Source organism: Etheostoma spectabile, chromosome 20, assembly GCF_008692095.1.
Source record: "Etheostoma spectabile isolate EspeVRDwgs_2016 chromosome 20, UIUC_Espe_1.0, whole genome shotgun sequence".
Classification (NCBI taxonomy): Eukaryota; Metazoa; Chordata; class Actinopteri; order Perciformes; family Percidae; genus Etheostoma; species Etheostoma spectabile.
Window position 1 is genome coordinate 8,572,961 of NC_045752.1, and position 14,749 is coordinate 8,587,709.

General features: G+C 40.6%; 2 protein-coding genes and 1 long non-coding RNA gene across 5 annotated transcripts in view; 2 read left to right on the top strand and 1 right to left on the bottom strand.

Moving 5' to 3' along the window:
* The window catches only part of rsad2 (radical S-adenosyl methionine domain containing 2), a 2,712-nt gene extending 2,574 nt beyond the window's left edge, over positions 1-138 (top strand). Inside the window, exon 6 of the mRNA XM_032500389.1 lies at positions 1-138. This exon is cut by the window's left edge and continues 298 nt beyond it. The gene's annotated coding sequence lies outside the window, so the exon portion shown is untranslated.
* The window catches only part of LOC116670089 (uncharacterized), a 20,894-nt gene extending 7,996 nt beyond the window's left edge, over positions 1-12,898 (bottom strand). The window contains exon 1 of the long non-coding RNA XR_004326941.1: positions 12,888-12,898. This is a non-coding gene — a long non-coding RNA (uncharacterized LOC116670089). The remainder of the gene's footprint in view (positions 1-12,887) is intronic.
* The window catches only part of rnf144aa (ring finger protein 144aa), a 32,547-nt gene continuing 19,269 nt past the window's right edge, over positions 1,472-14,749 (top strand). The window contains exons 1-2 of one of the 3 annotated variants that reach the window (XM_032500392.1): positions 1,499-1,605; positions 1,867-2,078. Coding sequence is in view for 1 of the 3 variants with exons in the window: in XM_032500390.1 (XP_032356281.1) it covers positions 1,541-1,605 (65 nt within the window). In the remaining 2 variants the exon portion in view is untranslated. Of the gene's footprint in view, positions 2,079-14,749 lie in introns of all 3 variants that reach the window. The other 2 variants (XM_032500390.1, XM_032500391.1) reach the window with 2 other exon arrangements.

Consider the following 14,749-nt stretch of genomic DNA (forward strand, 5'->3'; position numbering starts at 1 on the left):
GTGTGTGTGTGTGTGTGTTTTTATTTACATGTGTTACAACTTACTGTACTACTACTTACAGTTGTTGTGAAACAGTGTTAAAAGATGTTAAATTCACTATTGAGTTATATACTGTGTGTGTATGTGTGTATATGTATATATATGTTGTATACAGTATGTATATTGTTTTCTTGTACTGCGGACACTTCTGTGTGCAAATACGATTTACTAAAATATTTTCATATAAAAAGTGTTTTTCATTTTATTTTGGTATGCATACATGGAACATGTAGCACTATAAATTATCATAAGACATTCCCTTCTTCCTATGTGGCCAATTAAAAGCCATTCTAAAGGTCCTGGCATTAGATAAACAGCCATAAGGCGGACGGCTGTGGCTCAGGTGGTAAGAGCGGTCACCTACTGATCGGAAGGTTGGTGGGCCAATCCCTGGCCCTGCAGTTCCATGCCAAAGTGTCCTTGGGCAAGACACTCAACCCCAAATTGCTCCCAATGCTGTGCATCGGAGTGTAAATGTGTGTGGAGGCTTATTTAATGGCACCTATTACGGCAGCCTTGACCACAGTGTGTAAATGGTGAATGGTTCCTGTACTATGTAAAAGCGCTTTGAGTAGTCGTTAAGACTAGAAAAGCGTTATATAAATACAGTCCATTTACATTTACATAAGCTGACATCACTTCAATATAACTACATTTTGCTCATGAACAACTTGTGTCCTGACATCTCGTGCACAAACCACACTGGTGCCTGTATAACCTGATATAACTTATAATAACTTGCAAATTGTGTTAACCTGATAAACTAATGCTGTTCAAACATAAAGTGCATTTAAATTCTCCTACTTTGCCTTGGTTGGTAAATAGACATTTTGTAGGAAAGTTAAACTCCTGAGAGAAAACATGTAGCAATATGTTTTATTTTTTCTCTGAATTGATAAAGGTTGGTGGACTGTGTGAACCCCAGAGATATCAATGGAAAGAAGTCCAGGACTTTATCGTTCGTCAAGAAAAAAACTTTAAAAAAAAACTTCATGCGAGGTCATAACATTACAAAGGTTTCACTTCAGTCCTCCAACTGAGAGTGAATGAAATGAAACTAAACTGAACTTCATTTGACTTAAGGAGCTCGGGAGTTCAAGTGAACCTGTTTTATCAGCTGATTGTTTTAAAGGGGTCGATTCTCTCAAATTCACTAAAAAACATTGTTTTTATGCTTAATACAAATGCCGATGACTTCTGGATTTAATACGTAGCCAGATTAAATGTAGTCTGTGGTGCTCAACTGAAACTCCATTCACCTCCCATTGCACTAGGGTTGTATTATTTGTCCAGGACATCTGTAAACTACAGGTCTGCATGGCTTTACACCACTAGAGGGAAGTGAGCAAATATGTTCCTTGTAAATTGAGTCTCGGAGGGGGGAAAAAAGGCGATTGCAGTATTTCGACAGCAAGTGGCGCTGTCGTTAATAAAAAGGGTGCTGGGTCGGCGCTGAGCTCTCCCCTCAGCGGTAGCAGGAGGGGAAGCCTCTCACGAACAAATGGCGTCCCTCCAGTGCGGAGCAGCTGATTTCCTACCGAGCACGGCAGCACGAACGGTGGAGAGGTAAACACACCGCCCCCGGAATTCTTTGCAACAAGATAGCCTCTTGCATTATGCGGGATTCGTGTAGCAGTGACGGCTGTACGTTGCGCACTCTTCAGTAATCGACATAAGACCGTTGTTCCGGGCGTAGCTAGCCTACAAACACTCCTACTGCCATGCACAACAGATAGGAGGGTGTCAGCTGCAGCTTGTGCTTCCCTCTGGTTTGCTTGTTTATCTTCGCTGCTTCCCACCTCGCCGTTGGTGTTAGTGTTTCACCAGGGCCTGATCTCAGGCGCTCTAGGCAACAGTAGCAGGTCAAATGTTTCCATCCCGACTTTGGAGGGACACATAATGAACATGGGCATCCCCCCTTCAGAGATATCCTCCGCCTGACCGGTTGGCCGTCTCTTCGTTAATCCCATTCGGGAGATCATCTTTTCAACCCTTGGCTGAGGTTACACCATCAAGACGGCGTTATCACAGAAAGCCAGGTAAGGGTTAGAGCTTTTATTCAGTGTAGCGTTAACACAGAGCTGGAGCAGCCTGTAGATCTTACTCTAATAGAAACTACTGTCGCATTTTATTTTCGCCATTTTCTCGTTTTTGCAGCAAAACATGCTGCACTTTGGTTCAGCTAGACTACCTGCGGTGTCTTACGTATAATTATGAAGTTTTAACTCTTTGTTGACCTATTTTTTTTATTAAACAGCTGTCGGGAATAGATGACAATGCTCTGGCTGCAGGTATAGCTGCTTTTAAATTGACATAGGTAAGGGTTCCAGTGTGTACGTGTGTTTCCATACTGGCTGTTTGTTGCTGAAACTTGATCAAAGTTGCTGCAATTGTTGTTCACCACAGCCCTCAAATCGTACCAGTTTGCCATACAGCAGCTGCAAAGTGTTGCATCAGAACTCCAAGCATAACATGCTCAGAAATGGATGGCTCTACGAAAGCTTTGAAAGGTCACTCAGTGTCCTGTCATTTCCATTTTAAGCAGCAGCCCCCCTCAAAGAACAGTCGGGTTATAGGCAAAGGACACCAGGCTACTAGACAATAAGAGCTTTCCTGCTGTTGGCGTTGGCCAATGCTGGGAGGTGTGTGTGTGTGTGTGTGTGTTAGGCCTACATGAAAATAATTTCTAATGTGCTAACTGTACATGGTGTTCTCAACTCTCTCCTCTCAGGCTAACATGTTTTTATCTTGTTTTTTTCCAGCTAAAGAAGCCACATAATGGTCAGGCAATTAGGACAGCACTCCAATTAATACTTTTTGTTGCACATGGACATTTCAGACAAGACGCCCTTTGGCGTGTGTCTAAGGCAATCTCAAACAATACAGTAGTGTAATAACAGTAAAGAGATGCCCATTAAATGTCAGAGATCAATATGTGGAGATTACAGCTGGTTTACTTTCACATGGTGTGTTTAAGTGTCTGGTTTTGTCACTGGGCTAGCTTGAAATACATAGTAACATATCTCTCCAATTTGATAATTCTAGTCATTATCTCAGGAGCTACGAAGTGAAACACACACTTTCTCTCCCACACACACACACACACACACATATTTTAACAGACATTTAAGGAATGTTCAACGAAGTGGAATTTGATTGACGTGCAGGCGATGTTGTGATGCACTTTTTCCACTCTCCTCTGAAAGAGTCCGTTCCCACCGAGGGAACAAATGCATCAAGACACAACGTTGCTGCTGCTGCAAATTTGTTCACAACAAGAGAAAGATGGTACAAAACAGTAACACATTCCTCAGAGTGACCAGCAGCAGTCAACATGTTCCCAGAGGAAGGTGGCGATAAGTTTACTTAAGAGTGAGAAGGAATGAGGTGAAGATACCCAGATTCCAGTCCAGTGGCAACACAGTTCAAATACGAACACACACACGGAAACATACACAGGTGTACACTGGTGTCCACACATGAAGGGCACGTAATATAGGTTAATGAGTTGGTGATGATAAGGCGCTTTGGTAAACATAATCGATATTCTGATACCAGTAAAGTCTGTAACTGGATTTGTTTTAGCATTAGGTTGGGCCTTTTTTTTAAGATTGTTTTTTTTCCCTTTTATTAGATAGACAATGGACAGACACGAAAGGGGGAGATAGATGGGGGAGGACGCACAGCAAATACTGGATTTGAACCTGGGCCGCTGCAGGACTCGGCCAATATTGGGGCGAGTGCACTAACTTAGTAAGCTATAGGCCGCCCCTAGGTGGGGCCTTTTGAGTGGTCTTTAAACTGTTCTGTAAAACAAAGCACCTGACTAGAGCGGGTCAATATATCGATACTATATTAATATCTGGATACGAGACTTGATATCGTCTAAGATTTTGGATATCGTAATATGGCATAAGTATTGTCTTTTCCTGGTTTTAAAGGCTTCATTACGGTAAAGTGATGTAATTTCCTGAACATACCAGACTTTTCTAGGCTAGCTGTTCTATTATTTGCCTTTACCCACTTAGTTATTATATCCACATTACTGATGAATATTTATCAAAAATCTCATGTAAATATTTTGTGAAAGCACCAGTAGTCAACACTACAGTGTTGTTGTCCTATCAATATCGAGGTATTTGGTCAGAAATATTGTCATCTTTGATTTTTCTACATATTGCCCAGCCGTACACCTGACAGATTTGTAGTTTTATGGATGAAAATTATACAATAAGAGTAGGTACTTCAATATTGTTGCCTTTGTTGTAAATGGCCTACTTTCTGGTGCTTGATTTGTAGGATGTCATTTTGGATTCTGTTGCAATGCCCAAGTGTGTGTCTGGGGAATAAACAAGGAAATGCTTTGGTTTTTCCAGACCTGAAGAGCCTATCTGCTTCTGTAAGAGTCATAACTTTACTGTAGATCACACAGCAGTGCCTAACGTTAAGGAGATTAGTCGGCTTGCGACAGAGTTGATCTAGAAATGTGACACCCGTTTAGTTCAAATACACTTAACTAGTGATTAAAACTCAAGTAGTGTCAGTTCCTCCTTACCTAAGCCTTATTAGAGTGGTTTCACCGACTTAAGGAGGGTTTGTGAGGGCAAGACAAAACTGAATGTAAATCTTCTGTGGTTTCTAAAGACACTTAGCTGTCTCAGATATATAGTACATTACTGCAGTGTACAACTTGTTGAATTGCTCTTTATATTCTAGTAACCAAAACCTCCTTCTTTCACCTTCGAAATATTGCTAAAATCAGACCCTCACTCACTCCCTCTGCTGCCGAAAGACTTATTCATGCCTTCATCTCCTCACGACTCGACTATTGCAACTCACTACTCCTCGGCATCAGCTCAACCTCCATCAAAGGCTCCAACTGGTTCAGAACTCAGCTGCACGTCTCATCACCCCGCTCCACATCCTGGCAACACATCACTCCGGTCCTAAACAGCTTCACTGGCTTCCCATCTCTCACCGGATCACATACAAATCCTGGTCCTCACCTACAAAGCCATCCACCACTTGCCCCGTCATACCTCACTGCCCTGCTCTCCCCCACACTCTCACGGGCCCTCAGATCCACCACGCCGGTCTCCTCTATGTCCCCAGTCAAAGCTCCGCAGTTTTGGGGACCGAGCCTTTTCCAGGGCAGCTCCAAGGCGGTGGAACTCCCCCCCCATGAGATCCCATCTCAGAGTCCCTCACCATTTTTCAGTCCTGTCTGAAGACCCATCTTTTCGGTTCTGCCTATCCTTAGTTTTTTTTTTTTTTTTTTTTTTTTTTTTTTTAAACAAACACTGTCTCTACCCTGTTAAGCGACTTTGAGCTCGGGAAAAGCGCTATACAAATTCAATTTATTATTATTATTATTATTAGTAACATTTACACGTCTAGAGAAGTCATTTAGGCATAATTTGACTTCAGGGTTTGTATTCTGCCTTTATGCAGTCGGGTTGCCAAGAATTATGCAACATCTTAAATGCCATTTCAGCAAGGTTTTTGTGAGTGTTCAGGGTGGTGCTGCCGGTTTCCAGGTGTACTGTGGGTGGGTGGGGTAGAGGGGAGGGAAGTGTAAAAACCAGACAGTCAACAATGCAATCACTTGAGTTCTAAATAGCTGGTGAAAATGATGTTCATTGCTCAGAGAGTGCTTTAGCTCTGTGTGTTATGGCTTCTATCCAGCGAGTGAGGATTGCGTTACAAAAAGATAGGGATTGTTATGAAATCATTATGCGGTGCGTGTGTATGTGTATGCCATGTTATTCCAGACGGCTGCTTGGCATTTTGAACTGCTCTCGCGGGCTCCATTTTCTCAGACAGGTAGGGCTTGTTATGTAGTAAGTGCACCACAGATTCTGCTGACCGTCTGACACTTTCCAAATTTTAGCATTTCAGGAATGTGTAAATTGCAGCAATGCATTAGGGTTGAGCGAGTCCCACACAAACAGCCAGCGGGAGTCCAGTCTTTTTAGACCAGAAAAAGAGTGTGAACATGCCTATGAGCTCAGTTCATCTTCTTCTGTAATTGGAACAAAATGTCATTTACCACCAATACAGGAAACACAGGCCTACTCTTAGGATTTCCCGTGACATAAAAAATTGATTGTATGCATCATACTATCTGTTGAGTGGCTTTCAAGCCGTGATACTTAAGCGCCATCCATGCATACTGACTGCCTACCTAATGAGGACAACAGCCAACATGTTTTTAAAAACAGATGCCACTGCAATTCTGGATACATTTTTATTTGATGGCAGATTTTCCTGCAGACTCCTGCAGAAAATGGTCTTAAAATAGATAATGCAACAGCATTTTATCAAAATCATAATCAGAAAAGGGTGTATTGCCACAATAACTTACACTTACAGTATGTGAAATTTGCGAAGGTTGCATACATAAAGCAAACATACATATCTAACAATAATATGAAATAAATACAGAAACAAAGATATACATACAGAATAACTGTTGCATAAGACAAAATAGGCTTAATGGGTTGAGTGCAGAATCTGCAAATAATATATAGTATGTGCAGATGTACTCCAGGGTTAAGGTTAAGATTAAGGTTGGGGGGTATATGAGGGTATTTTAGGGTAATATATTTCCAGTGCAGCTATAATTCTTTACAGGAGGAAAATAAATGTCAAAACGTTTCTAAAACATTTGCTGTTCTAATTTTTGCGTCTTCTTTCTAAAGTTACTAATTTGGGAAAAAGTCAAGATTGAATATTTTGTCGGAGGAGAGACTAGTTTTACACCCGCGGTAGCCTCGGTAGACTACGAGCCAACAGCAAATGATGTTTCATGTTCATTAAAGGGGTACAACTCACACTCCAGCTCGACTGGGAATTGGCTCTAACTATGTCTGTCTCACTGATGCTCCCCACCTACACATAAAAACAGCTGAATAAATGTGTTCAGGCTTGTACTCGGCTGAAAACCATTCTCTGAAATGTTGGAAATCACTAACTGAGGTGTAGTAGATGAGTCAGGAGGTATATTTGGGAGTGCCAGTGGTGAGCCAAAAGATGGTGCAACCTGGCATAAATGCCTGGGGAGGAAAAAAAACAATAATGACTAGGCCTATGTTCAGGAGAGATCTCATTACATGACAACTCAGCATACTTTTAGTCTTTGGGCAAATGCTCCTAAAATTGCTAGTTATTTGTCTACCTTTGGAAGGGCCTGACGATTACTTGGAACACAGTTACAGTATTAGCACTAATGAAGAAGTCAGTCAAAAATAATTGCAACCACATTCCAATTATTGCTGGGTGTAGTTGTCCACACAACATTGAGATTAGTTACTTTGCTGAGGACTTGGAGGTGTGCAGCCTAGAACTGTTTATCCAACAGCTCGCTATGGTTGCTCCTTCTTGTTCCATTATTACCTTGGGAAAATAATAAAAAAAGATCCACTGTCCAAAAGATGCAGCAAACAACTGCCGTCTTGTTTTGTAGACCCACTTTTGCTAACCAATTGTGCTTAGCGATCTTGGAGACAAACCCATTGGGTCTTTTCTGGCACAATAAAATCCAGCATTTTTGGTCAGTTGAACGCTTTTGATGTGAAACAGCAGCAGTAGGTAATTTATAGATAAATATAAAGCTACTATATAGAAAAGTAATTTCTGATTGCAAATACATAAAAAAAAAGCTATTGCAGAAAAAAAAGCAGACCATGGATGGTGTCAAAAATGGGGTTTGATTTTATGATAATCTTAAGGATTATAACATTTACTACACCTCTATAAGTGAGGGGGAAATGATTGGCTAGGTTTCTTTTTGTGATTTTTCACATGTTTGGGCTGTAGTAGTAGCCACAACGTGTCTGATCAGTTTGCTTTCATCACTGCTAGCACTTGGTCTGCAGTGCCAGGTTCTTAGGAAGGATAATGAGACTACAGCTCAGCTCAGAGTATAGGGCTGCACGATATTCGTAAAATATCTAATTGCAATTATGTGGACTAAAATTGCGATATGATTCACGAAATTGGAGGGAAGGATCTTTTTTTTTTTTTTTAATCATTACTCTCATTTTCATTTAAAATTATTAACATTGAAAGAAATTAAAATGATTATGGTGTGATTTTTGCGATGCTCTGCACCAAACAAAGATCGTTATCTTTAGTCTGTAGGATAGGATTTATAGGCCTGGACATCTCTGCTGCTCCACAATACTTCATTCAGAATGGTTTGACACATATTTTGCTGTTAACAAATATTGCGCCCGCCCTGCGATTTGGGTTTTGCACTAGTCCATACTGCAATTTTGGTGCAGTTGCGATTAATTGTGCAGCCCTATAAGGGTATCTGAAAATAATAGTTTAATCAGTAATTCAGATAACCATTTACACCTAATCTTTTTACTGTCAAATATCCTTGTAGAATCATTCATTATGTCCCAACCCTGATAGTGAGTGCTTCACTTGTCACTGTTCTACCTACGCTCTCACTGACTTGAGATCTTAAACCTATAAAAACCTGAAGAGAATATACATGTCTGCATATGGGATATAAAAACTTAAATAAGACCCAGCAAAATGTATGCACTGTAATTTCATAAGAAAGCTGAGTAGATGAAGCAAGCCCTGCTCACAGCACTCCCTTGAAATGTGTCACCATTGTGATGTAATTTCTCTTTTCCTCCCTCTTTTGATATGTAAAGTTACACAGAGACATTTGCCTTTGGAGTGTTTCCTCTCCTCACTTTTAGTGGGTTTACATCCTTTTGTGTATCAGAAACAAACCCAACAACAGGATGCCAGCGCATTTCCTATGGTAGTTTTTGGCTTCCTCCTTTCCATTCTCCTGCAATAGGACTTGGAGACTGGGTTTGCTTTACAAAGCAGCAGCTCACCAAACAGCAAGGAGGGCAGAACAATGAGTGAGAGACAGAATGTGCTGCTGTGGTGAGTTATACAAGATGTGAGAGAGTCCTCTGTGGCAGATGATGTGTTGGAGTGTCCATGGAGACTGAAGGAAGGTAGTGAAATAGGAGCCCTGAGATCCTGGGATGACACACAGAGCGTGAAAATTCTTGAGTCTATACCGTTTTGTCTGCATTGCCCCAACTCAGCGATTTACTGAAATTGCTTGTGAAGTGTTTGGCCCACTGCTGGAGAGTGTCACCGTACTTTGCAGATTAGGCTCTGAGTGCCTCTCTGTTTGAGTGGCTCTCTCCTCCCGTGACCATGATCACTCTGTTGTCCAGTGGAGTGATGGCACCCCTCACCGTGAAACAGTCACACTCGTTAGTTGGTACTAGCTTTGTAGTGTTCTTGTCAAACTGATTTCAGTGAAAGGACAAAATTGTTGATGTGATGACAACCATTTAATTGTCTTGATCAGCATGCAATCACTTTTAAAGTGTGGTGAAATGGCACATATTGTTCTTTACTTGCCTTGTTAGGTGTACGTTGATTGCAGTTGTCACCATGCCAATCACACACACTGAATGTTGAGGCATGAAAAAAAAAATTCCAAGTGCAAAGCTGATATTCATGATTGAAACATTTTAACAAGTTATCTTAGTAAATGAAGGAAGGAATTTAGTCAGACATGCATCTAAGTGGTGGTGGAACATTCAGCAAATATCCTTTTTATCCTGTTTTTGTGGCTCTTATAAGGGGGTTTCTATTGGTTGCTACATGTTTTTTGGCTAATGGCTATTAGTGCCTCTTTTCTTTTTTTTCCAGAAACGCTGCCAGCAGTATGCTGAAGTGTCCACTAGTTATGCCACTTTCAGACAGCCTGTTATAAAGACCTCATTTGTTGGTTTTCAGCAACTGCCCTGGGCGGGTGTGAGCATGTTTGCTGTGTTGACGAAAATTGAGAATTCTGTGGAGAAAAGAACTGTCAATTTTGTAAAGGCCTCCATTAATAACAACCAAATGTATGTTTTGTTTTTTTTTGTTTTTTTTTTGCACGTTGGTATGGAAATTCACAAGTAATTCTAATGAGGCTTACTTCAAAGATAAAAAATGGTTAAAACAACTGGCACAATAATCTAAATTAATGCTTCAACATTACCAAAGAAAACTGAGTTTAGATACAGTTTTGTTGGATTATGTTTTGGATGGTAGTATAAAGTGAAATAAGAGAGCAGGTGAGTCCAAACAGGTTTATAGAGGCCAAGATGTTTCTTTACATTAGAACAAATATCTGGATTGGGCGTGTGGAAGATTTTGCTTCTATAAATACAGTACAGGTAACATTTCAAGATTGTCAGACTATCCAAAATAATGGCCTAAGAGTTTAATCAGATTATTTACCGTAATCTGGTAATAGTGTGTGCATGTTAACACATTGACTGAAGCCAGAGAGCAGTGAGTGATAACAGTTTGCCAGCAAAGTCGACCCTTTGCTTTGGCTCTCTGTATCTGTCAATAGAAATGGGCTCAATGTGGCACACCTGTCACCTTCACTTAGCTTCTGAGACACTAATGTGAGCCTTGATGGCTTTTTTGGAGAGGCGAGCAGGCCCATTGTTACTGCTTAGAGCCTTGTTTTAAGCACTTAAGGGGTTGGCAATATACGACTGGGTCAAATAAGTGCATTCTTCTAGCTGTCGAACTTGTTTTTTATGTTCTTTGTTATTCTGTATGTTGTCCCCATTGTCCAGAACAGTCACACCCTGAACAGTAACACTTTGTGAGCCGGAATAGCCTCTTGCCTCACCCACTAACCATCATTTTGCTCACGAATATGGCATCAAGTCTGCTCCTGTTCTTGTGAAATCAAAACGGCAGGGTGTGGGATTTGTTGTCCTCCAGGTAGGAGGTATAGCCTGGTCCTACCAGCCTCTTGTATATTTCATTTTTACAAAGAGTCTGGCCACTCTCCATTGACAAGCGTTCCCTTGTCTGTTGAAGTTTAAAACTATTGAATCTGCCCAGAGCCACTCTCCGCCCTTCTACGTACTGTTTAGTAGCACCAGGCTAACAAGAGGGGAGACAACAACAACTATCAGCTTAGCATCGCTAGTGTTTGTCTTAACTAACTCCTTCACCACTAACGGAGCAAGCTGGAAAATCAAACTTTTCCTGAACCCCTTGGGAAGGAGGACCACAATATCATGGCCGCCAACAAAACTCAGCAAAGATTGTTCTTGCTCGAGCTTTAACTTCTGGATATCCGGCAGCGTTGCCAAAACAAACCGCATCTTTCTCCGCCGCTATTACAGAACTCGCCAAAGGTTACCAAACCTCAATGTCACCGTTCTCAGCCGTTCCCTCGGTTTGCTGATTGGGCCGGTAAAAATTTGGCTGGAGAAAACCCACGAATATACCGCAAAACCAGACATGGAATGAAGGAAAAGGAAAATTGAGTGGAAGTAAGTAGGAGGGGGGAGCCAGGCTAGGTAGGAGTAGATGTTGAAATGAACTTATTAAAGTGTGAAAGGTCAAGCCAATAAGGGTTGCTCAACCAGTTAGGCAACATGAATGTTTTTTTCTTTTTTTGTTTTTTTTTCCTTCAGTGTAGATTCCTTAAAACGGAAGGTGAAAAACACAACCTTTAAAATGCCACTGAATCTCATGGCAATTTACAGTCAGTTATTAAGTACTGCCACAGCCTTAGCTTGTTACGAGTCCACTTAGGAGGCTCACAGAGGTGTGGAAAATTGCCCTTGTATATTATAACTGATTCCTTGCGTTTTCTCCAATTTTCTTCTTGTTTTTTCTTTTTTGCCCCATTTCCTGTTGTTTTGCATGATCACTAACTATCCTTCCACTTTCTTTCTTTTGTCCCAACTCACTTGTCTGTTTTTGTTCTGATTTGTCTATTGTCTTCAGGCAACTCTATGTTTCTACGACTGGTGGCATTAAAGCTGGGAGACTGTTATATCTCCTGACAGACTCAGAGTCTGCTCAGAGTTTTCCTCTACCTGTTAACACAGTTGCAAAGATGACTATTACGCCATTGTAACTTATGAATTGAATGCAATTTTTTGTCAATCGTATTCCTCCGTAGGGGAGTGCTGATAAGAGAATAAACTGGTACTTCTTTGTCCTAGTGGTTATGCTGATCATCATCATCATCAAGCATGTTTACATTTCTTCTTCACTTATTGATAGAGTTGTAGCAATGGTTGTGAGTAGAAGGATGAGACCAGGTTTGCTCAATCAGAAGAGACACATTTGGCATTACGGAGAAAAAACAATACTCAGCTGTTGTCCTGCCTGGTTAGTGTTGTCGTGAGAGCTGTAACCAGGCCTTAAAAGCTAGGCCCGAGCCCGACAAGTACATTTTGATTGACAGCTTTTTAAAAGCCCAAACCCGTTTTTACAACCCAACATTGCCGGTGCAACCAAAACATAATTCCCAGAAGCTAGCCTCCGTTTCACCTCTAGCCTCCATTTTCACGCTAATTGAAACGCTTCACCTGGCCGCTCATTTACAAGACCTATCCCTGCCCAAGCCCATGTAAAATTATAGAAATTAAGACCGAACACGGCCAAACCCGTCAGGGAAAAGATCTTTAGCACTAGCTGTGGTCACAATCAACAAACCCAAGTGAACGGGCAGTAAGTACAGACCAGCTCAGGCAGACCGAGCATAGCTCTTGCAGTAACTCTATACTCTACTGAGAGGATACTTAGCTTGCATTGCAGCAGAAAAATGGCAAGAGACCAAGTAGACATGAGACTACGGGTTATTTGCCCCACATACCCACTGCCAGCGTATGTCTGGCCATCACAACACACACACACACACACACACACACACACACACACACACACACACACACACACACAGCTTCCCAACACCTCTCATGATGCCAAAATACATCTGTATGATTGTGTAACTCCTCAGGGCCTGGACAAACTAGGCCTATCAACACTCTTAGTGCTTCCCCTCCACGTCAAGGACAGACGGAGACTGTCCCCAACTGCTGAAGGCATGTCATCTTTCATATTCAGCGAATGAGCTGTCAAAAAAATAAAGTCCCTATGTGGGTTAGTGGATGGGGTACGTGGATCATGGCTTTTTATTGTATGAGCTACATCAACCTATGGCCCATATACAACCGTGCCTACATTCTGCTTACAATAAACATGCTCAAAATAGACCCTGGTATGATTTCTCAATGGTATTTTTCCATCAGGAGACGTTGGCAGTGATATGTCCTTACTGTGTATTGCAGTGACGTGTCTCACATTGATTTTATTTTAATAGTGCACAGTGTTGCAATTCAGAAGAAGATAGATTGGAGGTTGTAAATTTACTGACAGGTAATTTATTTTATTAATTATTGTGACTCGATTGTCGTCTTATATGTACCTTTTGGGATTTGCATTTGCTCAACTGTTTGAGAGGAATCATTTATTACAGTATGAGTAATGCACAATATGTTGATTACTATCCAGGCAATGTGTTGTACACCTTTTTTGTAAGGCTATAACACGTATGGCACCTTATATGAGGAAGAAGATTTCTACACATATGTTTGTTTCTGGTTAAGGTTGTAAACATTGTACCCTGTGTTGGGACTCAAAGCTAATTGCCATCAGTTATTTTCCAGATAGCCATCAAAAGGTGAACAGTTTATAAATATATAATCTATAACCACTTATTTGTCTCCTTTCAAGATTAAGCATTAGCAGGGTCTACTTGCTAGGGTCTAGTTGTCTAACATGGGTGTAATTTGTACACTGTTAGGTCACATTGTGTACTTACTTAAGATTCAACATCTGCTATGCTGGCCTAATTCTTGGTCATTCATTTTTTTTTTGTGACTTTTTATTTTCATTCATTTTAAATCAAGTCCAGAAACAATGCATTACATACATCACAGTTAATCATTTGTTACTGAAGTATATTCCTAATAGTTGTGATCAAAAACACAACAGAGGGCTCAGCCCATTTAACTTAAAAATAAGACACTGAAAATTAGACCTATACCTTAGAGTGAACCTTAGAGTGTAGAGTGCCTAATTATATAGCACATAATTTATACACAGCATAGTGTAAAAAGAACAAAACTAACAAGACAAAAATGAGCAAAACAAGCTAAACAAACACACAAAAAACAAAAATAAAAATAAGATGATAATGTTGTACATCATTCCACTTGTTCAGCCATTTGTTGAAGAATAGCCAGAGTGGAACAGAAGTAGTCAAGTAAATTTTATTTATACAGCCCGATTTCACAAATTTGCCTCAGTGTGCTAAACAATCTGCACAACATACGACACCCTCTGTTCTTTTCAACCTCGCTACGTATAAGGGAAAACTAAAAAAGAAAAAAAACAGGGATTCCTCTCCTACGACAGACAGATGTGCAGTAAATGTTGTGTGTACAGAGTAGACAACATGATACTATCATAAGATTCACAATCCATATGACAAAATAACCCACAGAACCTGAAAATATATGAAAAAGATGACATTTCATAAAATAATCACTGAAAAAAATGCCTAACGTACTGTTCTAAATAAAACTTTCATAGAGGGAAAAATTAGAATTTTTAAGATATTGGGATCAAATGATTTTTAACATGGGAGATGATTTTTAATAGCCATATTGTGTGTATGCATATGTGCTTGACTGTGCGTGGTTTCGCCGTGATCTGTTCAGCTGATTTGTTCTGTTGCCCAGAGGGAGCTTTTAAACAGGGTGACAAGAAATAACTGCAGACAGCTGAGGTGAGCTGAGGATGTCTTTGAAATGGGCGTTATCGTTGTCCCCGCTCTTTTTTTTTT